This window comes from Bombina bombina, chromosome 1, assembly GCF_027579735.1.
Source record: "Bombina bombina isolate aBomBom1 chromosome 1, aBomBom1.pri, whole genome shotgun sequence".
Classification (NCBI taxonomy): domain Eukaryota; kingdom Metazoa; phylum Chordata; class Amphibia; order Anura; family Bombinatoridae; genus Bombina; species Bombina bombina.
In genome coordinates, this window is record NC_069499.1 from 1,281,102,751 (window position 1) to 1,281,127,992 (window position 25,242).

General features: G+C 36.1%; 1 protein-coding gene across 1 annotated transcript; it reads right to left on the reverse strand.

Annotated features, from left to right (window-relative positions):
* On the reverse strand, window positions 1-25,042 carry GPI (glucose-6-phosphate isomerase). The gene is given in 27 exon segments (XM_053701448.1): window positions 1-277; window positions 279-357; window positions 1,430-1,496; window positions 1,582-1,657; window positions 2,454-2,582; window positions 3,503-3,579; window positions 5,084-5,156; window positions 5,158-5,218; window positions 5,290-5,336; window positions 5,338-5,367; window positions 5,369-5,473; window positions 5,762-5,806; window positions 6,820-6,873; window positions 6,875-6,883; window positions 7,298-7,343; window positions 8,088-8,107; window positions 8,464-8,473; window positions 9,149-9,243; window positions 12,242-12,295; window positions 12,297-12,389; window positions 12,466-12,492; window positions 12,494-12,560; window positions 12,768-12,834; window positions 12,837-12,876; window positions 15,955-16,023; window positions 18,917-19,007; window positions 24,853-25,042. Coding segments are annotated over 27 exon segments (1,704 nt in total). The 5' UTR covers window positions 24,972-25,042; the 3' UTR covers window positions 1-223.
* Between the last annotated feature and the right edge of the window lie 200 nt (window positions 25,043-25,242).

The window sequence follows — 25,242 nt, forward strand, 5'->3', positions numbered from 1 at the left end:
TCAGGATTCAGTGCAGAGGCTTTTGTTACCCCACAGACTGACCTAAAACAGCAACATCTACCCACAACTCCCCAGTGCTCACAGATTGATTGGGTTGTTACATTGTAAGACACAACAAGATCACAACTACAAAAGAACAAACAGGAAAGTGCTTTCATATTCTGCTAAAAGCCAGAAGGAAACCTAAGGTGTGCAGCTCTTGGGAATTGCCAGAGATGACTCTTCAATTAGCCTCTGGTGTTTTTTTGATAAAGTTAATCAGCCCATTTGTAGATCCATTCATGTGACGTCATCTGCAGGCATCGGATCTCCAGCTCAGGTTCAATTTTCTTAGCACACTGTTTTCCAAGCTCCACGCTGCAGGGAAAATACCAGAAGTACAATTCTACTTTAAATCCAAAAGTGGGTGGTGGCATTCAGCAACAGAACCTATATCCCTAGTTGTGTTAACATTATATTTGTGGCCTTTAAAAAGTATGCTGACTGCAAGCTTTTCGTACATTAGTAACATCATCTTTTGTACGGTACAGATTGCTCATGGCATTAAATTATTCACCAGAACTGAGGCACTATAGGGAATTTATAGTATATTGGGTGGCTCATTTCAAAATTATGTAATAGCTGTACAGCGCCATATGTGTTTATACATAATACCTTAAACGTTATCTACCACATATCCTGTGAGTTGGGTGTCCCTGGGGACAAAGGCATTTTTAAAAAAAAAAAAACAACAACCCCGTAATTTATTGTAGACCCTCCCCTTAAAAGGACAAAAGCAATGTGGATTTATGCAACCTGTTGAATAGTATCAGTTGTTGCTTTCCCTACAAATAATTAAGATAGAACCTCTAGTATGTCTGACCTAGGAGTTTACACTAATTTAGAGACCTTTTTACCTCTTGGCTTAGATTAGATGCAAAGCTGTTTTAATCTGCTTCAGGACACATTCCAAGCAAAAAGTGCCTACTGGCTGGCAAGTATCACTTGTCTTACAACCGATTAGAAAGGTTTCAATTCAATCCTTCCTAAATCTATATACCATCCTAGTGCACAACTTGCAAAAATTAAAAGGGACATTAAACACTAAATACATTTCATACACCTCCCTCTAATCATGGGTGCTGCCATTTTGTAACATGTTACACTGCAGGTATCGGAAGTAGAGTTGCTGCGCATGTGCAAATAGGTCAGCATGGGAATGCAATGAAAGGCACATTTCAACATGTCAGCACCCATGACTAGGAGGCAGGAATATCCTCATTATGCATATAAAATTTACTATGTTTAATGTCCCTTTAAAAATGTTTATATACACAGGGTTTTTCCCCCTCTACAACCTCCAAGTTACCAATGAATTTAAAGGTTTATGATACTATAAGGTTAAGAAATTGGACTATGGAAAAGTGTAGCATAAAGATTAAGCACTCACCCCCACTGATCGTAGCTGTTTATGTCCCAGACAACACCTTGCACAAAGATCTTGTGCTCATACATTGCTAAAAAAGGAAACATATGACCTGTTAATAGTACAACACACTATCTAGTCATATAGAAAGGCATAATTGCAAATAAAGTTTTTACCAATTAGGGCACCCAGCATGAATGGGGTAAGCTTGGTGAAGACAAATGAATTAGTTGGTCGGTTTCCTTCAAACACCTTAAATAAAAAAATAAAAAAATTAAAAAAAAAAGTGGAGATCAGGTTACATTTTCCCCTGCAACAGTAACATTTTCACATCCTCAAATTAATGGGAGTGGATCAGTAACTTGATAAGTGGTACAATACATAAAACAGTTTTGTTGCGAAGCATGAAGATGGGAAATACACTAGTCAATAACTACAACTTCTGGCAGCAAATTACTATAGTATGCTCCTTATTTTTAAATTAAATCCATTATAGTAGCAAACCCCCTGCCCTCTACGCAAACTGCTTAAGAGGGCATCACTAAGTTTAAAGTGACAGTGCACCCAAAATTCCTTTACTTTAATTTGTTCCCAATGATTAATTTTACCTGCAGAAGTGTAACAGTTTACAAATAGCTCCTTAACTTTATATTAGCATTTGAAATAGCTAATTTTGCAAGTCTATCCTTACCTATACTGAACGTTTCTATAGCTTATAGTTAACAACCAGTAGTAGAAATTAAACTCCTAGTTCTCTCTAAGAATTAGGCTTTGTTATGCAGACAGAACAGAGCGTGCATGTTCAGAAAATTATAAAATGATAAAATGATATTGAATTTCCCTGCAAGTTCAGCCCATTTTAATGGGTTCTGTATTCAAAACAAAACCAGATATTTCATACACAAAAAGAAGCAAATTTCTCAAACACTGTATACAAGTTATCAAAAGTCATTAAAGGAAAGACAATTTAACTTTCTGAATCTTCTGATGTAAATGTTAGTGGTCCTCACTCTTGACTGAAGGACCATTTATCATTTTTTTAAAATACCTTGTGAGGAAGCAGTTTCTCAAGAGCTTCTCCACTCAGCCCAGATGCTTCCAACTCCTTTTTGGCCTCTTCCGTTGACTTTCCCTTCATTAAAGCCTCAGTCTGAGCAAGAAAGTTTGCCAGCAGGATCTAATACACATTAGAATACAGTTACTGATTGGCCTGACAGTCTAAGTACAGCATTTATCTATTAACTTCATAAATTGGGTCGAACTGTTCCATTCTTTACACCTCTACAAAGGATATTTGTACTTTTTGAAGCGCTGCATTCTCACACTGTTAAAGGAACATGAAACCCAATTTTTTTCTCAGTAATCAGAAAGTACAGTTTTAAACAACCTTCCATTTCACTTCTATTAAATTTGCTTATTATCTTGGTGTCATTAGTTGAATGAAGCAGCAATGCACTAATGGAAGCTGGCTGAAATCCGGTAAGCCAATAACAGGCAAACGCATGTAACCACCGACGAGCAGCTGTGCAATGCTGCTCCTTTGCCGCTTCTAGCAGGGCCCGCCAGCCCCAGTACTGGGCCATGATGGCTCTACAGATGGGCCCTGACTGCCACTCCACACAAGGAATATCAGGCAGGATTGCACAAGTGCGCTGTGTAGATGTAGCAGCGGTTCAGTGGTAGGAGCGCAGGACAAGAAGCAGATGGGACTGGACACCACAAGTAACTCATACCATCCCACTAATATAACATTTACAGGGCTTTGAGGTCACTTGGGTTGGGAAACATTTGCACAGAAGTCTGATCACTGTCATGATACAGGGGACCAGCAAATTTGGAAAAATAAAAATTCTGAATTTTTAAATGACCAATAGATTTTTCTTTTTCTTTCCCCCAGAGAAAGTGCTATTGCAAAGTCTTATTTATTATGCACTAGTTAATTATGCAATTCTACTGCATCTAATGGTCTTTTTAAATTTAAAATGTTATATCTAAACATAATAAAAAGGGACATGAAACCCAATTTTAATTTTATGTCTAACCTCAAACTGTTCAAAACAAAAATCAAGACAAGTTCATATAATCAGTTCTTCCTACCTTGTGATGCAAGCCCTTCCTGATTGGATTCTGAGTCTGCGCAGGGATAAGGAAATCACAAGGAATCTTACGTGTTCCTAAAACATAAATATTTCAGAAATACACACAAGGAGTTTAATATATTGTTAGGGTATTGCTGAGTGACATTGGATAAATTATATATTTATCACATAAAATATTTAATTTTAGCCAATATCTACTTTGATATGAATTGATTTGGCTGTAATAACAGCAGATCATTTGTAAATAACACTGAAATGGGTGATAGACCCCCCTTACTGAGTAAGATACACTACAGACAGTAAGTAATCTGGGTCAATACTGGCTGATGTGCCTACCTTGTCATACTGGCTGAATTGCTGCCTGGGAAATAGTCTTTGTGAGACAAATTTCTGATGGGGAACTTTATACCGAAAGAGCAAATAAAATTCATATTTCACAAACCTGTGTATTCTATAAACATATCTAGCATTAAGCGATTTACTATTAAAAAGGGAAGGATTTTTGTATTTTGAAGTCATAAGTTAATTTGAGTTACTGTGATATATTTTAGAAATTGCATTTATTTTTGTGGGTTAAGTTGGAACTATTTAATGCTATATTAAGTGGTATATGTTGAGTTGATACATGTGTAAAAAATCTCTGGTTGATTTAAAGTATTAAGACTATTTTTGGGTAATATAGTAAATTGTATTCCCTGGAAATTTCAGATTTGTGGGATATTTTGAGTGAAGGTTATTTTATGGAAATTATGTCCAACATGAATGAGATAGACCGATATCTATTGAATAGTAATCAAACTTAAATGTTTTATAGCCTGCTTGATATAGGCTATAGCAACTAGATTTGGTCATAATCAATACACTATTTTCTGCATAAATATAATCATGTGTTAAGAGGTTAACCCGGTTAGAATTTAGGAATTTAAATTTTGAGATTAAATTAGTAATTGTATTGTCATAATTTCTAGATATTTCAATAGCATTTTTGAATACACTACAGAGATTATATAACGTTTCACTGGAGCTTGACAAATTCTACTAATTCATTGGTGATATTGCTGACAATTTTATACCACCGTTAATATTCATAATTACAATACGTAACACGTTGGTGGCAAATTGCTACTGATAAATATACCAACATTACTGGAGGACACTGAGATGTATCAATATACATAGTAAAAAACATTGCAAAATATTTTGTATTTTACCCCATTGTCATCGGATTTTAGGTCTGATAACCAGTTTAAAATTCCCTCAGAGCTAGAAATTTCTCAGGACTAACCCTACTTAATAATAAGTCCCTAATTCGCTTCAGATAAATACAAAAACAATGCACTCAATACCAACAATATGACTGTGGCTAGCCCTTGTCAGCTGCAGGTGTAAAGACCAGATTGGCTCCTAAATGAGCCAACTGGTGGGTTGAGTTTAGCTACTCAAAACAAACCTTAGTTTGCTGGGGGTTTTTTTTGTTTTTGTTTTTTTTTACAGATTTAAGCTGAGGTTATTCTATTACAATGGCAATACTATTTTTATATTAGAACGTGAAGTTTGGAGAGAGGAAAAAATATAATACCTTGATGAATGAGCTGATAGAATGCATGCTGGACCATTGGTTCAGGCTCTCCCCATACAACAGGGCCAGTGTTTGTAATTTACACGAACGAGCTCCAGTTTTGTAATGTAGTTTCCATTTGATTCCATGTCACCCCTAAGGGCAATTTTATAGCAATAAAGAATTACCCATACTTGGCATATTATACTATCCTTGTTTTTTTCTACGTATAAGGCTATTGGGAAGCACTTACCTGCTGGAAGTATGCTGCAAACGCGATGCATGTATTGGTCATAGGGCAGAAGGAGCGTGAGTCTCACAACCATAGAAATTTATATACCACACCCCCCAGCCATGGCCAGAATAACCGGGATATTTTCTTCCAGAGGGGAAATTATTAAAGTGATTGTCCTAAACATTAAAAGATAATTAACTGCTTATCAAATATAAATTAAATACACACACTAAAGCAGAGCTTGAGCATGCTGGGAAAATTTAGAACAAGCTGGTCATTTTTTAAAAAAATACGGGTGCTGCACAAGTATTAAGACTGCAAACATCTCTTTAGATCTGCTATAACATGCTTCTGATACTTAAGAAAATTATATTTTAATTATGGATTTTCATATTAACGCAAACAATGCCTGATTTAATTTAAAAACCTTTACAGAACTTGGTACAATATGAAGCTGAACTTACCATCCAGTGGGCACCTGAGAGTAGCTGCTCAAAATTGTCATAGGCCTTTATAAAAAAAAAAAAAAAAAAAAAAAGTAAGAAATTAGCGAACAATTTGAGAAAATATCTCAATTCATAGAGAGAACACAATTTGAAACTCTGCAAATGCTTTTTTCTGTTGAATTAGCTGCAATGTACTACTAGGAGCTGGATGAACACATTGGTTTGAGCCAATGACAAGAGGCAAATATTTGCTGTCACCCAAAATTCCCAGGGGTGGTATTACTGCTAAGCCATAGTGCTGTCGCACATTAATCGCAATATCTGAATCGCATGAGGTTGTAAATAAAGCCAGAAATAGCTTCCTTAACATAAGGTCAGTCACAAATGCTCTAGCCCAGCCAACCAGCAGCACTGATCATGTCACCAGGGGGGTGGACCAGGAAGCGTCCACATCAGTGTCACAGCATGTAACACTAGCCGCCACCCATTTTACGCCAGGTCCTGGAGGTGGTGTACAGAAAAGGTGGCGGACTGGCAGTGTTCTTTCCCCTGGCCTATTCACTGTGCAGTGCAAACTGCAAGGGCAACAAACCACTGTTTTGAACAGTTAAATGCATTTTGTTGGTCACAATTGTTTGATGAAACATTGAAGTTGCGATTTTATTTAAAATATTTGTAATTTTATTTTTCCACGTAGCACAGCTCTACTACCTAGGTATATTTTTAGCAAATCCACCAAGATAACAATGCATATTAAATTAGAAAGTTAATAGAAGTTTTATTTAGAAAGTTGCATGCTCTTAATCATGAAATATATTTAGGTTTCATATTCCTTTAAAGAAAGATTTCAAGTAATCTACAATTAAATCGGTGTGAATAGAGCCCTAATGAATATGATGAGATTAAATTTAAAAAAATAATTATTTTTTTACCATATACATAAAAACCACATACCTATATTATAATTTACCAATGCAAGATAATAGTGACAATTCAAAAAATAGATTTAGAAAACATTTGAGATCTACTTTCCTCCCACATGGAGCAAGCAAAAAACTATTAAAAATAAAAATAACAAACCAATGTGAAGGGCAATTGAGAGACAATGCTGACCAGAGAGAATAACGTCCACGCAACCCACTAAAAGGAGTGACAAGAATTAAATTAAAGCCATGCCAGATCAGTAGATGCATCCAATATAACTAAAGCACACAAGTTATTTGACATTGACCTCTGACATTTACCGTATACAGTAGGACGGCAGCCCTGTGCAGCATAAAGGGCAAAGCTGAGAATAACTGGGCCAGAGAGGAAGTCATCTTCGGTTACTGCAGCTGTCTGTGCAGAGCAGATTCAGAATATTTCTCTCATTGCAAGGAGCAACATAAGAGCAAAGTGTTCATAACCAATATCCCATGCTAAATACTTGTACAGATTTCTAAATATTAAGAAAACAGTAGGATCAGCTAATATTTAATAAACATTGAGATATTTAATTTAAGCTTAGACCTCAAGTACTTTAGAAATTGTGGGTAATGTATTGTTTATACTTACATCCCAAAATTCAAACATGTTGGCGGTATCTATTCCAAGTCTCTCACTTTAGGCTGAAATAAAATCAGAGGGTGGGGGGAGGCAGTTTAACAATGGGAATAGGCTGAAAAAGTTGTTTTATTTATATAAGTGTTTAAATTTTATTTCACTACTTACAGCATTTGTAGACAGCGGCAACAAAATGTGTTGGCCACAAGCGATGGCTGCAAGAAGAAAGGATTTAGGACATACGTTGAGTTCTAATCAATTCAGACAAATGTTATTTGAGTAATACTTCATATTCACTGTAACGAGGACAATCATGAAAAACTATTATGGTTTGCAAAAGTGATGTTTGGTTGCAGATATTGCATGAAGAAAATCAGTATGTGCTAGCAATAGGTGGCCTGTACAGCAACCATGGACTTAGTCTACAATTAAAGCTATTGTTTTAAATATAGTTATGAGGTAATGATGGCGCTCTACAAATAAAAAAAATATTACAATACATATTTGTTATTAACCTGAGCAGGATTCTGCACTAGACTACCTTAAGGGCAATACAAGTGTTGAGGACCTTTCCCCTTTTTACTACTCGTGTAAACAATGCAGGTGTGTATACCACAGACACCCCCCATAATAATGATGCTCAAATTTGGAATAAGCCATTTTTAGGCAGCTTTTACTTGTATTTAAACACAAATGTTCTTCACAGAAAGATTTTGCAAGCTGGGTTGCATTATGAAGTAGCCAGGTGGGGCACTAATATGATAATTTATACAATGAAAATTTAATATTTTTAAATTAGCACATTTTTAGCTGGTTGGTGCACTTGTGAAAGGTCCTGGGGAAAAAAAAAAAAAAAAAACACTGATTATGTTTATAGATACATGTAGAAATATTAAAAATGACAACCATGGCCCTTTGATTAGACAATTTTGGAACCGCCTACAATATTGGCTTAAAATTAACTTAGGCATTGATATTTCCTTTAATCTCACGAATATATACTTATTTACATGGACCAGTTTGGCAATAAAGTCCAGCCCTTACTAACACTTTGTACACTGCTAGCAAGACACTGCATACTGACCTTGTGGTGTTCCAGTCGTGCCCCGACTATACCACATTTAAGAAAACACTACTCAACAACCTATTATAGAAAGACAAGACGCCTGTTGGGATACCAAACATAGACTCCTACCCTTTTTGAAAAAATGGACGGACCTCCTGGAGCCGGCTGCCCCCTGGGCAGCAGATCCAGATCCTTAGACCATTCGCGAACCATGAGATAATACTAGAGGCAATGCTTAGGGGTGAGTGACCGCACTGACAATGGAGAGACCTCTCCAGAACAGGCCTGGTGACTCTGAAACATACTTATTGAATCTTTCTTTTTAACCCTTAATTAATTTTTTTTATTTTTTTTTCTCTCCCTTCTCTCTATCTCTCTCCCCCACCTTCAACCTCCCGCAGACATGGCTGCTCATGCACCTCCTTCAACACTAGACCCTACTAAGCACCATTAGGATGAGGCTTCTCAAACTTAGACTAGGTATTGGTTAAGCTAGGTGTTAAGATGTTGGATTAATACTATATAAACAATAAAATATGTTGAGGGATACGTGCAAACTGTCAACTGAATGCAATACCATGATAACTGTATCTAACAGATTTATAGTGCATTTGCAAGGATGTACCTGCCCTGCTATAAGGGCCAAGACGATATCGTAAGTCATTATATACTCTGTACTGATTCAAACTATGTATGTACCCGCTTACTGAATGTAAAACATACGAATGTACCTGTGAAATCTGTAACATTTTGTTGTATCCTCAGCATTAATAAAGAGAATTTAAAAAAAAAATGACAACCAAAATGAATCTATACTCACATCTTTGGCAGAATTCAGAAACCACTCCTTTGCAGTTTCTGCATTGGTGATAGTCTCCTGAGTTGTAAAAGTCTAAAAATAAAAAGGAAAATAAAACATTATAAAGCAGATTGAATCATGAAAAAAAAAAAAAAAATGGTTTCCAGACAGTGCATAAGATTTAAAACAGGTTTCATGTCCCTTTTAAAGTAAAATGCATAACCAATATAACATCAGTAAGCTGTAATCTATTCTCATGCCAATGCACAACCCTTAAGCTTGCAGCTACCAGACAGGTCTTTACTTGTGTGATGAGCCCCTTTGCAGGGTCAAACGGGATCATGTAATGTTGCATTCCCTTAAAGGGACAGTAAACACCTTGACTTTAGATTATTATATGAAACTTATGTAATTTAGCTCTGAAAAGTTGAGCAATTTCTAAGGGGGACAAAAATAAATAAAAATCTATATTACAAATACTCAACTTAAAATGCACCCAGCTGACTTCTCAAAGCCCATTAGGGACAGATGTTTAGCAGAGTGAGCCTCAACTGATAACTGCAAATAAATGGCATTTATAGCTAACTTGGACCGTAGTTAGCCTGGTTGTCTGCTGACAAAAGCCCAGTATTGGCTCCATCAAATAAGCAAATGTTGGGTGGTGTTTGGTATTGATAAATAAGTCAAGGATAATGAATAATTTGGTTTAAACTCTTAAAAAGGGCCATTAAACACTAAATACATGTTAATTAATCTTTTCTTTAAATGCATCATTCTGAGAACAAAGAAAATGTGATTTTTTGAAGTTTGATTAGCCGGTTTAAATAGACAAGTGTAAAATTCTATAAATGAAATGATAGCTGCCATGTTGTAATTTTAGGTTACCTTCATTGTGGGTGCCAATTAGGGAGTAAAAATAGGTCACTAGAGTGTGCAGCCAATGGCTGTGTGGAATAAAACAGTGTTCTGTACTTCCATTTCTAACAGGAACTGAAAAAGCTCATAATTTAAAGGAAAAGGGGGATAAAGTAAATAATGAAAGTAGATCGAGATGCGATAAAAAAAAAAAAAAAAAAAAAAAACACTCTGCAAAAGTAATTAATGTTCTTTTAAGACTTGGAGGACTGCCTTTTCTTTGGCAGAACAGAAATGACTTAAAGGGACACTGAACCCAAATTTTTTCTTTTGTGATTCAGATAGAGCATGTAATTGTAAGCAACTTTCTAATTTACTCCTATTATCAATTTCTTCGTTCTCTTGCTATTTTATTTGAAAAAGGAAGGCATGTAAGCTTTTTGGTTCAGTACTCCGGACAGCACTTTTTTATTGGTGGATGAATTTATCCACCAATCAGCAAGGACAACCCAGGTTGTTCACAAAAAAATGGGCCGGCATCTAAACTTGCATTTCAAATAATGATACCAAGAGAATGAGGAAAATTTAATAGGAGTAAATTACAAAGTTGCTTAAAATTTCATGCTCTATAGCAGTGCTTTCCAAACTGTGTCGGGACACACTAGTGTGTCGGCAGCAGTGTGTTGGTGTGTCCCTGCTTCAGCACAAATTTTTTTTTTTAAAAATTTTGTTTCTTGGTTTCTGACTTTCCGCCTGCCTGCTACTAGTCATATCACTTGGTTGACCACGATTGATACCTAGGGGGACACGATCATCTTAACCTATTGGCGCAGCTCAGCAGGAACTGAAACTATTCCCATTGGCTGCACATTGGCTCGTGACTGCAGGTGTAGTCTCCTTAATTGACTTCGTGACTGCATGTGTAGTCAGTGAGTGGGACAGCAGTTGTGTTTGCACCGCAGGCAGTAGGTCAATCGGACCTCACCGAGCTCTGAGGGCGGCAGCTTAAATGCTGAGCTGAAGTCAGTGGGGGTTTTTTTTTTTTGCAGCTATAGCTCCAGTAGTGCATTGCTGTCTCTTGAGATATGGATAGGAAGTGGAAGCTTATTGATGAAATGCGAGTGTCTTTATCTAATATTCCACTAAATATTCAGAAATTGTATTCATTCCCTCAACCTCATACATCCCATAAAATAGTAAGTAGCTATGGTGGTTATTAAACTTGTGTTTAATTCTTGCCACATACATACTGTTACATGTAATTACATTTAGTGATTATAAATTTATGTATGGTCCGTATCTCAAACAAGTAGTTTAACCTCCTGTTTGCTAGGTACAACTGAATTACTGTGTCGCGAAATGATGTAGGTCTAAAATGTGTGTCACCTAACACAACAAGTTTGGAAAGCTCTGCTCTAGTAGGAATCATGAAAAAAAAATTAGGTTCAGTGTCCCTTTAATTACAGGGTCTCTACTGTCCCTTTAAATAGGAAGGCTGCACTCAAACATAGCCCCCTCACAATTGTTAGATCCCTTCCCGTTCAAGTTTAATTTGGAAAAAAAATTAAAAATAACTGACATGTTCTTCCAGCCAAGTAATTTTACATGCCAATAATCTCAACCCAATTTCCCCCCCCCCCCTTTTTTATTTTTTAGAACTGCAAAGTCATTACAGAATTGCAAAAATGCATTTGGTAAACTAAAATCCCCCAGAAAACAATGACTTCATCCCCAGTATATGGAGTATTTTGCAATTTACAGTGGGGGGGGGGGGGGGGGGATAAAAAACAAACAAAACCTTATTACCCATTCTGCAGTTTTTCAATAACCAACACTTATATTAATACACTTTACCAAAATTGCATTTTAGGCAATCAGTGCTGTCTCCTAGGTAACTCCACGGGGTGAGCACAATGTTTATGTCATATGAACTAGTGCTGTCTAGCTGTCCAAATGCACTGAAATAAGAGATGGCCTTCAAGGGCTTAGAAATGAGCATACGAGTCTACCTAGTTAAGCTTTCAAACAAATACTGAGAGCAAAGCAAAATGGAAAGTTATTTAAAATTGCATGCCCTTTCTGAATCATGTGTTTAATTTTTACTAGACTGCCCCTTAGTTATGGAAGTGGTTTGTACTTTTTTGCGATATGAAACAGGTTTTCATACTAGTTTAAAATGTAATATAATTTTTAAGAAAGTCTGTTCTACAAAGTTGTGAAGGACATATTTACTTACCTTTGATGCAATAATAAAGAGTGTTGACTCTGGATTCAGTTCAGCCAGTGTTTTTGGCAATGTGGGTCCCATCAATATTGGATACAAACCAAACACGTGGCCCACCCTTTGCGTATGGCTTCAGTGCTTCAGTCACCATAAGTGGACCCTAAAAAAACAGCAGCAGATATTTAAACAAGAGTCCTGTGATGTTGAACTAAACTATGAATATTAAAGATACTTACCAAGTCTGAGCCACCAATGCCAATATTTTACTACATCAGTAATGGCCTTCCCAGTGTACCCCTTCCAATCGCCACTACGGACTTTCCTACAAAAGAAAGTTTCAAACAATTTTCAGTCCTATATTTTTTGTCTAACCATACACATCTATTTATGTCTTTGTTAAATAAAAGAAACATTTTAACTATGTGAATGTTTTCCTTCTAGAAAAACAAACCATTGTTACTGGTAATACCATTCCCATACAAAAAGGCAACCACATTTTCCAGAGGGGGGGGGGGGGGAGAATTATACCTGGCAGAAAGCCTTAATTTTCACAAGAACAGCATTCTCTTCTGGCATTACATCTTTTCCATCCACCTTGATAGGGTATTTGAACGATTGCGCAGGGCAATGTGTAACACAGCTCTGTTCTAGAATTACAGAAGATAATACGGTAAATTAGTTAAACTTTTGAAAAAAAAAAATGGTTATTACAATAAAAAAAAAAAAAAAACTTAGTGTTCAGCAAGTGCACTGATGACCATAAAGTAAAAAAAACAAAAAAAAATATAAGTTTTCAAAGGGCCAGTTTAAAAAACAAAAAAAAGAAAGGTTCTACACTTAATTATATAACGTGTGCAACAATTACTGCAAACTTTATTTCAATTTATATTGATAATTACTGTGGAAGTACTTACTAGTTCCCCATCATCAGTTTAGAATGGCTGCCTAAGCCCTCCTACCCCAACGTCATCCTGATCTCTCATCATCCACTAAAACAAACAAGTCTATCCGACGCATTCCCATCGATTTCCGCATGCACAATGCGCAGGTCTGAGTGATTGAGAATGCACACTGATCCGCCACATACAAGAACCACTATGATACTGAGCGATTGTTTTTGGTTCCTAACTGAAAAGGCCCCTTCACCACAAACTGTGCATATCGCCGATCAACTTGTTTGATCCAGCGGACGATGATAGAAAGAGCAAGACATCAGGGGGTAGGAGGGCACATCGGGCGGCAATTTCTAAATGGCGGAGGTGAACTAGTAAGTACTTTTACTTCCACAGTATTTATCAATCTAAATTGGGATACAGTTTGCAGTAATTGTTGTACACATTATATAATTAAGTTAAAGCATTTTTGGCCCTTTAAGTGTGATAATAGCTCATTGATCCTGGTGACACCGTCAAAACAGACTTCCCAGAATCAAGTCTTGGCTGAGCTGCAGGGGTATAAATAGCATCTCAAAAAACGTCACTATATTTTCACAGTAAAAGTGTGTTTAAAAAGACCAGCGAGTGCAAGTTTCTGTTTATCCTGTACTAGCACCCTGACAGTTAGGCTGAAAAGTGAGAGAGTGCTCTCCTGTGTTCTAATAAATATATAACTATATCTATTATGTCCCCCATTAAAATTTCAGGGATTGGGTTTCCCGTGACAAAACAAAATTTGAAAGAATTTTTACCATTTTACTTGTTTTATCAAATTTTCATTGTTATTCTTTGTTTGAGATATCTAGATAGGTAGCGTTCACGTGTCTGGAACATTACATGACAGGAAAAAGCGTGGCTTCTAGAGCTCTTGCCAACAACAACTACAATGTGTGCACACTCCCGAGCTTACCTTCCTGCTTTTAAACAAAGAAAAGAAACTAATAAAACTAAATTGGAAAGGTTTTAAAAATTGGGCATCTGAATTATGAAAGAAAAATTGTGTTTTATGTATTTTGCAGTCTTGTATGAATTCTCATTGCAAATAGAAACACACCCAAAAGGTGCAACAAAGCCCTTTATACAAGGCATGGCTCCCATAATGTGATACCTCAGGTGAACTTCAATATACTGGTGTATTTCTCTGCCAAGCCACTTTGTTTATAAACCTCACCCACTTCATTGTGAACTTTTTATGCAAAGGTCATTGCTTCAAGCCAGCAAGTACAAGATACTTAACATGGCTGTACTTGTAGCAGACAGGCAGCATTATGGAAATCCAGATAATTAAAGGGACACTGATAAAATTGGTTTCTCCTTTAAGTGATTGTAAATCTATCAAGTCTACTAAACCTATTTCATACACACACTTTAATTTCACCTCGCTCTGGTTCCTCTGCCCCCCTCAGAGTGATGTTAAGCGGTCCTACTGCTCTACCTAGGATGAGAGGAGTGCTACCGAGTGAGAAACCAGCGCCATGCGCACACAACATCCGCTCGAAGTGAACAATGAATCATGAGATTTAGGATTTACATATCTGACAGGTGCGAAAGCAAGCAAGCCTGCCAGCACAAGATAGCCTGATTCTGCTTTATGACAAGTGTTGTGTAATAGTTTTTTATTAGCAAGTATACTTTTAAGAATTTATAAGCATCTTCTGCACTATTTTATGGGACTGCTGTTTAAAGGGACATGGAAACTTCCCAAATTTTCTTCATGATTTGGATTGAACATACAAATTTAAACAACTTCCAGTTTACTCTATTAGCAAATTAGCTTCATTATCTTGTTATCCTTTGCTGAAGGAGCAGCATTGCACTACTGACAACTAGCTGAACACATCTAGTTAGCCAATCACAAGAGACAAATCAACTAGCTCCCACAAGTTGAGGAAGTGGTGTATTCTATTTTAACAAGGGATAGCAAGAGAACAAAGCACATTTGAAAAAAAAGAAGTGAATTTAAAAGCGTTTGTTACAGGCGCTAGCTGAATCATACAAGTCTAATTTTTACTTTCCTATCACTTTAAGCCTTCAGTCTTAGCTGAATGATGTAAGCAGTTATTCCCTGTCCCGAGGCAGCACAAGTTAAAGATGAACATGAGTCAGGGATCAAAGCCAAATTAATATTACATTTGCGTTCAAGTGAAGATCGAGTGCCGAGTGGAAGAGGAATCAGAAATATAAATGCAATATCAGTAATAAGACATTTGGCGATTTAAAAAAAAATATATATATAAATAAAAATTAAACCTCTCATTCCTAATTTTTTTTTATAGTGCAATTCATCAAGTTAACCATCACTTTTAATGTGTTCCAATTGACTTTCTACATAGTAATAAATAAATGGTTGTTTCACCATGTTTATTTTTGTATTTTAAATAGCTGGTTTTGCTCATTAAAACCATTACCAGTAGTTCAAGGACACGCCCATAAAATGGTCTGAGCCTTCAGGTAAAGCAGACAAGCTGTTATCATCCATGTCTAAATAGTTATGTATTGAAAGGCTAATTATGGCTTGGCATACACAAATCTGTCTCTCCTATACACCACTTGCAGAGATTAGTTAGTGCTACCATCTGATGTAGACATAAGGGAACTTTTCTTCATTCAGTGTAGGTGTCAGTTTCTACAGGTAAAAGCATCTCCCAAATAAAAAAATAAAAAAAACCATTGGTAGAAAGTGTGTGTGTGTGTTACACAAACAACCACAACTAAAAACAGATGTGCAGCAGAACACTCAAATAGTAAAATGGCTGGGCCATACAACACAAGCATGTCTGTTTGGAGTACCTCAGTGAAGTTAATCTTCTCTGCAGTGAACATACGCTTCCTGGCACTCTCAACACCTCTTGAACGAGCCTGCAAAGTTTAAAAATAGATCATGAAGACAAGAGGGAGAGTTGTGCAGTGTGAATCTTACCGTTAACAGGACAGATGCCTGGCATCAGGAAGTAAAAGCTTAAGAAAAAGTCGTCCAAAACATTAACAGTATATACTATAGGTTTGGTACATTAGTTTTCAGAGTTTCTAAACTGTTTATTACAACTCTAAACATAAGTTACATTGCATTACAAAAATGTTTATTACATCATAGGTCTATTACATCTGAAAGCTTATGAAATACAGCATCCTAAACACATTGGTTCATTTAATAGGATTCATTTTGCTTGCAATGAGAAAGCATCAACTCCTTCATTTAAAGGAATACTTCATACTTTTTATAATCTGATCCTGAATGTTAGTGATCACTTCTAATGAAGATTTCCTTAAAAGTGAAGGTCAATTTTCATATGAAAGTGCCGGTTAAAAAAAAAAAAAAAAAAAAAAAAAAAGGGTCACTTTTATTCATGAAAATTGACACCGTTTTAAAAAAAAAAAAAAAAAAAAAAAAAAAAAAAAATTACCTTGTTCTTCTGAAACGATGCCCCGCCTGCTTCTTCCTAGTTTACTTACCTAGCAATAACAAAACCGGCATCCTCCAATCACGGCGTTGTCTCAGGCAATGATTAACCTGGGGGAGGGGGGGAGCCGTGATGGGAGGATGCCGGAATAGTCATTGCCGACATATGAAGAGGCTTGCGACGGGCTGGTGAAACACTGGAGTGGCTTCAAGAAAAAAGGTAAGAGATAGAGAAATTATATATATATATATATATATATATAATATATATATATATATATATATAATATATATATATATATATATATATATATATATATATATATATATATATATATATATAATATATATATATATATATATATATATATATATATATATATATATATATATATAGGGCTGAAATGTAATTTCTCATGAGTGAAAGTGTCCTTTTTTTAAAAAAAAAAAAGGCACTCACAAGAAAACTTACCTTCACTTTAACGTACTTTTTAATCTAGCTGTGCCTTTCTAATAGCCCGCCCACTTCAAAAGTAATATTTTTGTGAGCCAACAGTTTGAACAGTTCTCCAGTCAGCTCTCTAGCTACAATAAAAGTGCTGCACAGATAGAGCACTAATTGGAGAACATTTCAAACAGCTCACAAAAAAACCTTTTGAAGTGTGCAAGGTATTAGAATGGCACAGCTAGATTAAAAAAGTTAAAGTGAATCTTCATTAGAAGTGATTAAAGTCCAGCTAAAAACCACTAACATTCAGCATCTGATTATAAAAAGTGGAAATTTTTACCATCACTTTAATGATAGCAGCCAATATCTGGAATTTCACTTTAAAATCAAAATTTTTATCTCACGATTCAGATAGAACACGATTTAAAACAAGTTTCCAATTTACTTCTATTATCAAATTTGCTTTGTCATGTTATTCCTTGTTGAACAGCTATCTACATAGGTGTAGTGCACGGTGTCTGGGGACACTGCATGGCAGGAAATAGTGCCAACCATCTAACGCTCGTGTAAATTTATATTATTGCAAAACTGCTGGCCATATAGTGCAACACTCCTGAACTTGCCTTCCTGCTTGTCAACAAGGAAAATGTAATAGATTTAAATTGGAATAATGTATAGCTGAATCATGCAAGAAAAAAAAAAAATTAGATGATAGATGGATAGATGAGAGTGTTTTATTTCCCTTTAACATGTAAGTTAAAATAAAATGAAAGATACCGATTTAAAAAGCTTTACGAAGCTGCTCTCGCTTGCCCTTTTAAACTTTGCTGACTTGAACACTTCATGCAACTGTCAGCACACAGACAAGTTAAAAGGTCAAGTAAAGCTACCATAGTACCGGCTAGTGTGTATATAAATGCATTTATATGCAAGACCACACTATTAAGTCTATTTCATGTAACAATTATATTTTTTATGGATCGTGTGAACACGTTGATATGCATTTAGCACTTCTGAACATTCTTTACAAAAATCACTTAAACAAAAAGCCTCATTTATTATTTTCACTTTACAATTGCATTCACCTTTTCCCTTCAATTCATATGTACTCAGCGTCTCCTTTTTAGCACGTTAACTTATTCCTAGTATAAAATTTCATAACTTATTTGGCCATGTAAATAATGCATTTTACTAATCTAATGCCATCTATTATCTATTGGTGAAATCATTTGCTGAATGTGACTAACATTGGTATAGAAGGGCAGGAGCGTATATTGAAAATACATACAACTAAACTATTTCAGATATAGTTCCACCTGAGATATACAAAAGTTTCCTGTTCTAGACCAATACCATATTGTACATCTGCTTTGATCATTTTCAATACAATATTAACCCACACAAAAAAAAAACCTATATAATAAGGTGACCAGATTTTTCAAATGAAATCTGGGTACATTTTTTTTTTATTGTCAAATAGTATAAAACTATTTTATTAGCATATTTTCCTCAAATTATATATGCAGTGTATTTGGTATAGGTTTATGGAGTGATTGTACGAGAATACACGCGCACATAACATACCTGCGCTCTGCCTGCCATACGCCGAGACAAAGTGACGTTATCAGGACAATCACTTCCTCCCAGCGCTTGGCTGCAGTACAACAGGAGCGGGGAACATTTTTCCCGGGGACAGTCTCCGCAATCCGGGGACGTCTGGTCACCCTACTATATAATGCAACAAAATATATTTAATTTCGCATTTCAAACCAAGATCAGTATTACACAACCATAGCAAAGTCTTTGTGGAAAGATACGGAGTAGCTAGTAATGAGAAGTATACAAAACGCTGAAGTTTAAAAATGACTATGGGTGCGGTCAAAGCTAAGCATGAAAAACATTACCAGGTCTATAAGCAGCTTCAGCACATCCTCTGTGATTAGATTCTTTGAATAATCCACCAAAATGTCTCCATCACTGGTCTTAAGGGTTTTACTATAGGGGGGAAAATATATAGGACATTAGGGTTTTAGACAGTTGAAGTTAAGTGAAAGAATCATTCACATCAAATTTCTATGTGTGAGAAAATAGATACTATATTTAATCATACAATAGTACGTCAGAGTTAAATAAAACCAGCTTCTAAACTTGTGGATTTTTCACAATATATCTATATACAAATAGTAGCTTCTAGATATCCTTAGTGGCAACTAAAAAAAAATTATATATTTAATATATAACTAAAATGTACGTAACCTCACTCCAAACAGGGCAGAAAAAGAGTACTAAAGTGCAAAATAGTGCACAGTTGAGTTAATATGGTTAAGATAGTAGTTGTGTTCTGATTGAAATATTTTAGAATTTCTAACAAATGATATTAGACACCATAAAAAAAAAAAAAAAAAAAAAAACTAAACAAGTTTATATATTTAAGATAATCCTAGTTACGGAGCTTAAATTCAACAGATTGAAGTTGCTTGCACCAGGGCATGTGTGAAAATGAGTTATTGGGGGGGGGACACTTAAAATTGTAGAGAGTCTACCCCAATAGACTGATCAGATATACCAATAGATAAGTCTAGATGGCAACAGACCCCGAGGTCTATTCAAGCAGAGATTCAATTCTAATTTCTTGTGATATTAATCAGTCAATTGTATAAGTGGGATCAGCTATAAAAAGATAAACATGTCTCAACATAGTACAAGGCTAAGTAAACCATTTCAAATTGACCACCAAATGCATATAACAATTAACCCTACAGGTAAGCAATTCCAAAATCAGGTATATGTATTCCCTCTTTCAGATTTATGTTATTTAGGAGCAGCTAAACAAATTTAATTAGAAATATGGTAAAAAAAAAAAAAAAAAACACACACACACACAAAGTATAGAAATGTAAAATCCTAGTTCTAGATGCATCAGATTGTGGTTATGCTGCAGAGTGACAGTGAAAAACATAAGGACAAAAAAAAAAAAAAAAAAAAAATCAGCCCTCAGCCCAGTATTTTAGCCATAGCTCCATAGTCCCTGGAAGGTCAGTCTGTAGCAGACGTCCCAGATAAGGAATAGGAAAGTGGTCCTGGTGAGTATTAGCTAGGCAGGGTATGATCAAAGTCACAAATATCTGTATTTACTAGTTACCTTGTCTTATCTAATACTCACCAGGTGAAAGTAGTACAAAGCAACAAAGTTTTTTATATAAAATGTATAAATCTCATGGCATAAAAAAAAAAAAAAAAAAAAATGTACTACCTGTAATCACCTAGGTCCTAGTCTGTTCTGCAGCCAAAACCCAGTATATAGGACTTGACAAAATAGGTACCACAATATACTTTAACATTAATGTCAGAAATTACCTGGAGTAAAATTTTTGAACTGTGCAGAACACTTCCTTCTTAAGGAGGACTTAGCTCTGACACTTTCTGCAGAAGAAAGGTTTTAAAAACAAGAATACTTTAAAGTGTTCAAATACCGCTTATAAAAGAGCATCAAGTACTAGAAGTAGTAATGTTGTATAACTGGTCTTTGAAAGACAGTTCTGATCCAATGCTTGGGTGGGACAGGAGAGAAAAAAAAAAATATTCAAAGTTTCTAGTGCTTGTTTAAATACTCCTATCAGCAGGCATGATAAATAAAAGCAGTGTTGCACTATAGAAAAGGAGACAAATTTCCTAGACTGAAGTTTTAAAACTCTAGTAAAGTTAATTACAAGAGCAGGAATAGCTAGCTGTTGTAATCTTGAATATTCAGATGCTGAGGCACAAATGTTTGTGGACCAGAATTAACTACCAGTCCTTGATATAATTCAAGAGATACTGGAATCATTCCATATTCTACTGCCAGTTAAAAAAAAAAAAAAAAAACACGCATCTTGTCCATGCACAAGATGACATTGAACATTCAAGAGACGAGTGAAAGAACACTCTTGATTCCATATTGACCCTGATTTGCTGGAATCAGTTTTTATCTAAATACAAAGGGGATATTAAAAGAAGGCTTAGAGGTAAGTATTCTGAAACAAATAGATTATGCTGAAATGTGTTACATCTGTCCAGTAATGGGCGCATAAGGTTGCCAATTAAAGGAATACAGAACAATGTTTTCTTTCATGATTTAGATCATTTTAAGCAACTTTCTAATATACTCCAATTATTGTTTCTTCCCTTAGTATCTTTATTTGAAAAAAAAGCAGGAATGTAAGTTTATGAGCCGGCCCATTATTGGTCCAGCACCCTGGATAGCGCTTGCTGATTGGTGGTTGCATTTAGTTACCAATCAGCAAGTGTTACCCAGGTGCTGAACCAAAGATGGGCCAGCTTGTAAAAGAATATTCCTGCCTTTTCAAATAAAGATACCAAGAGAACAAAAGAAAAATATAGGAGTAAATTAGAAAGCTGCTTAAAATTGTATGCTCTCAGAATCATGAAGGGAAAAAAAAAAAAAAAAGTAGGTTCAGTATCCCTTTAAGACATCTTGAAAAAGGAAATGCAGGGACGTAAAGCTCAGGAGAGTGCATGTTTCTGGAGCACTAAATGGCAGCAGTTCAGCAAGAACGTTATCTATTTGCAAGAGCACTAAATAAAAGCGCTATTTCCTGACATGAAGTGCTCCAATTACCTAGGTATCTCTTCAACCATAAAATGGGAATAAAGCAGATTTTATAATAGAAGTAAATTGGAAACTTTAAAAACAGTTATGTTAAGTTCCAATGTAAACAAATAAGTAAAAAATGTAAATCACGAGATCGTACATGCGATTGCGTGATTTCAATGATGGGTTCAGGTCGGGCGCACACCCTCCAGTCTATGATCCCAGTTAAAAAGCCATAGCTGCTTAAGTACAGCAGAAAGGCTAGGACGTTCCATGCCGTCCTAACGGCAGGAAGGGGTTAAAGATCATTGTGCTGATTTTCAGATTTCTACCCAAGCTCCAAAGTAACAGATTTGTGCTGTTATTGTTCATGTAATCTGTCTTTTCATATGCAGGAGAGAAGGGAGTGTGTTTTCCCTGCCTAACTTCATCAACAATGCTAAATTTGTTTACACTATGTCTTTAAGGGTGGTCAGTCAAAGCAAATATGGGTACAGCAGCACTGGGATAAAGGAGTATAGGAATGCAAGGGCTGAATAGGTAAAAAAAAAAAAATCCACCTTTATTAGAACATAGTTAAAAAATAGTGTGTGCCTTGTACTACTATTTTTTTAACTATGTTCTGATAAAGGTGGATTTTTACCTATTTTCAGCCCTTGCATTCCTATACTCCTTTATCCCAGTGCTGCTGTACCCATATTTGCTTCAATTTTTACACAGCTGCACCGGCCATTTTCACACAGCTAGCACCCCTGGAACCTGCATGCTGTTTGGTTTAATCCGTCTCTGCTCCCCGGTGACATCAGTACTTCCGCATCTGCAACGGCTTGGATTGTGTGTTCGTTTGGTCAGTCAGTTAAGTCATCCAGGTGGTGTGCCCATTAAATATGTCCTGGGTAGAACACCAAGGAGTTTATGCTGCTAATAAAAAAAAAATAAGTTTATGACCAATACATTCTATTTCTTTAAGGTTTTGCTGATGCCAATTGCAACCTTTATTCAGAAAGCAAACTGCAGGGTTTTCTATATTGCTGCTTGACAATGTTCAGAGGGCAAAAGCATCAGCTTCCATTGTCCAGGAATTGGAGACTGCACTTACATTACTTAAAGGGCTGAGGGCTAATTCTGCAATAACCTTTGAGAGGTGCTCAATGTGGTGATACCTTTAAAGACTAAAGATAGATTGATTGATTATCTGCTTCACAATACAAGCTGAAAGTCTATTTAAAGGAAAACCTTCAATGGAAGAAAGGTGTACACGTGCTCATGCAAGCACTTGCTAAAGAAAAAACGCAGCTAGCAAATCCAAGCTCATCTAACTCGCACACAGCTACAAAAGGGTCTCATTCTATTTTATGGTGCTGCTGTTATTGCTCAGTTTTATTCTATCAAAATGCAAAGCAAATCACATCTTACAAAACAAAATTCCAAAACAGGTTAGGCCATAGCAACTGAACTATAAGCTGTGCAAGAGGTTGCACCATTACAGAGGCACCCAGGGATGTGTGTAGACAGGTTCCATAATGGTTTACAAATCCAGTTAAAAAAAAAAAAATTATATATATATATATATATATATATATATATATATATATATATATATATATATATATATATATATATATATTTTACACATGAGAATTACTACATTTATAAACAGAGCTGCGGGTTGTAACTAAAGTCAGTTAAGTGAGGAAGATCCTTGAACACTTACAGGCTTTTTTTTTTTTTAAAAATGAGTGCTCTCTATATGCCACTACTGTGAAATTGCCCTACCTAATCCAGCTATATAGCTTTCCTGTAATACTCCTTAATATAGGTCTCCATGTGTACAGTTATTTCTGTAGATTTCATACCCATGAAACAGGGTACAAGTTCATAAATGTATCCCCAAAAAAGTGCCTAAAATGTTTGTTTGTGTTTTTTTTGGGGGGGGGGGGAGGGGCGCAGAGAGAGAGACAAAAGTTTAAAAATAGTTAACAGGAAACAAATAAAGTAGTAGTGAATGAGTTAAGTATGCTCTATGATGATATTATGAAGACATACTTAGGCGTTTTACACCATTTAGAACAGCAAATGTAGGCTCTTACTGGAGTAGAAAACTACACTATTTACAAAACTGTTAAACACTAACAAAAATGCTAAATGTAGACTGATTGTCCTTTGAAGAGCAAGAGGCACATAGATAGGTTAGGGCCATATAGAAAACTACAGGTAAGTACATGGTCCTGCCAGGGTAAAGACGAACACCAACCAGCATATTTTTGCAACATTTCCTTAAAGGAAACCCTGCCAGGAAGCAGAATGAAATCAATAGTTTTATAGCAGTCATACCAGGAAGGGACCTGACCAACAAGCTTGCATCCTAGCTGCTAACACAACCCACACATTACAGCAATGAGAGAGAGTACTGATGAATTTCCAAATATAATCTCAGACTTGCAGAGCAATGTGATGTGCAATAGCGCACGTATAAGCCACAAGGATGAATGAAGGGCACTCATTTACTATGGCATCGGATCAATGTGAGTGGACAAGAAGACACTAGATCATTTTTAAAGATTTCTGCAAGTCTTGCAATGTCCCGTGAGCGGAAAACACGAATGTTTTGTCAACGACTGTTCATCATTCTGAACCTCATACCGTAAAAAGCTTCCGGATGCAGTAAAACGTTTCAGAACTCAGGAAATAAACGGGTTTAACCATCAAGTCCCACCATGCAGTACAAGCGGTTAACCCTTAAGTAGCCAGCAAATTATTGCAGATATAAAAATATCTAACAGAAGTCTTTAGCACAAGTAGGCTCAGTAACCCACCGTTATATTGTATAGATTTTCAACGAAAAGCCTCTCCCATGTATCACTTTATGCCGATTACTACAAATTGTTTGACAACAATTACAATAAAACAACCACCACTGTCACCTCAACAAAAAGAAAGCAAACACAGATATTAACCTATTTTTAATTCAGAACGTAGCAAGCCATTGCAGTAATTTCTTAAAGACTATAGCTCTCTATTAAGCACAATAAGTCAGTTCTGTACCAAGTACTCGGTGACGTGCTCAGCTGCTATCAGAGGGGTAAACAGTCAGCAAAGCCATCATTAAGAATATATATATATATATATATATATATATATATATATATATATATATATATATATATATATATATATAGTCTTGCACAGAACAGACTGCATCCCTGCAAGAGAAAGGTAAAACATGCAAACCATGGCTGGCTAACTCACCTGAATTTACAGAATCTGTCCTTATCAGCCGCAAATAGCTGCCTCATGTTGAGGGTGGCATGATGGGCATCATACCACTGGGACAGTTTCTGAAATATTGGATCACTAGACAGGGCCATGTTTGAGCTGCACACAGAGTTAGTTACAAGAACACAGGAGGAGCAATTCCAGTCCAGAGCGTACGGTTTTATACGGATTGCGCAGCGCAAGGCGAAGGTCTGGGACACGCCCACCAAGTGCTCTTCATGTGGTTACCCAGCAGCCAATGAAAAAACTATTTTCAGCCCCAGCCCCCCTGAGACTTCATTAGAGCTCACGCCTTACTGTAACTCAGACAGGTGACGAGTATGCGCCGCCCATGGTCATGCATAAGGCAAACTGCATTTGATA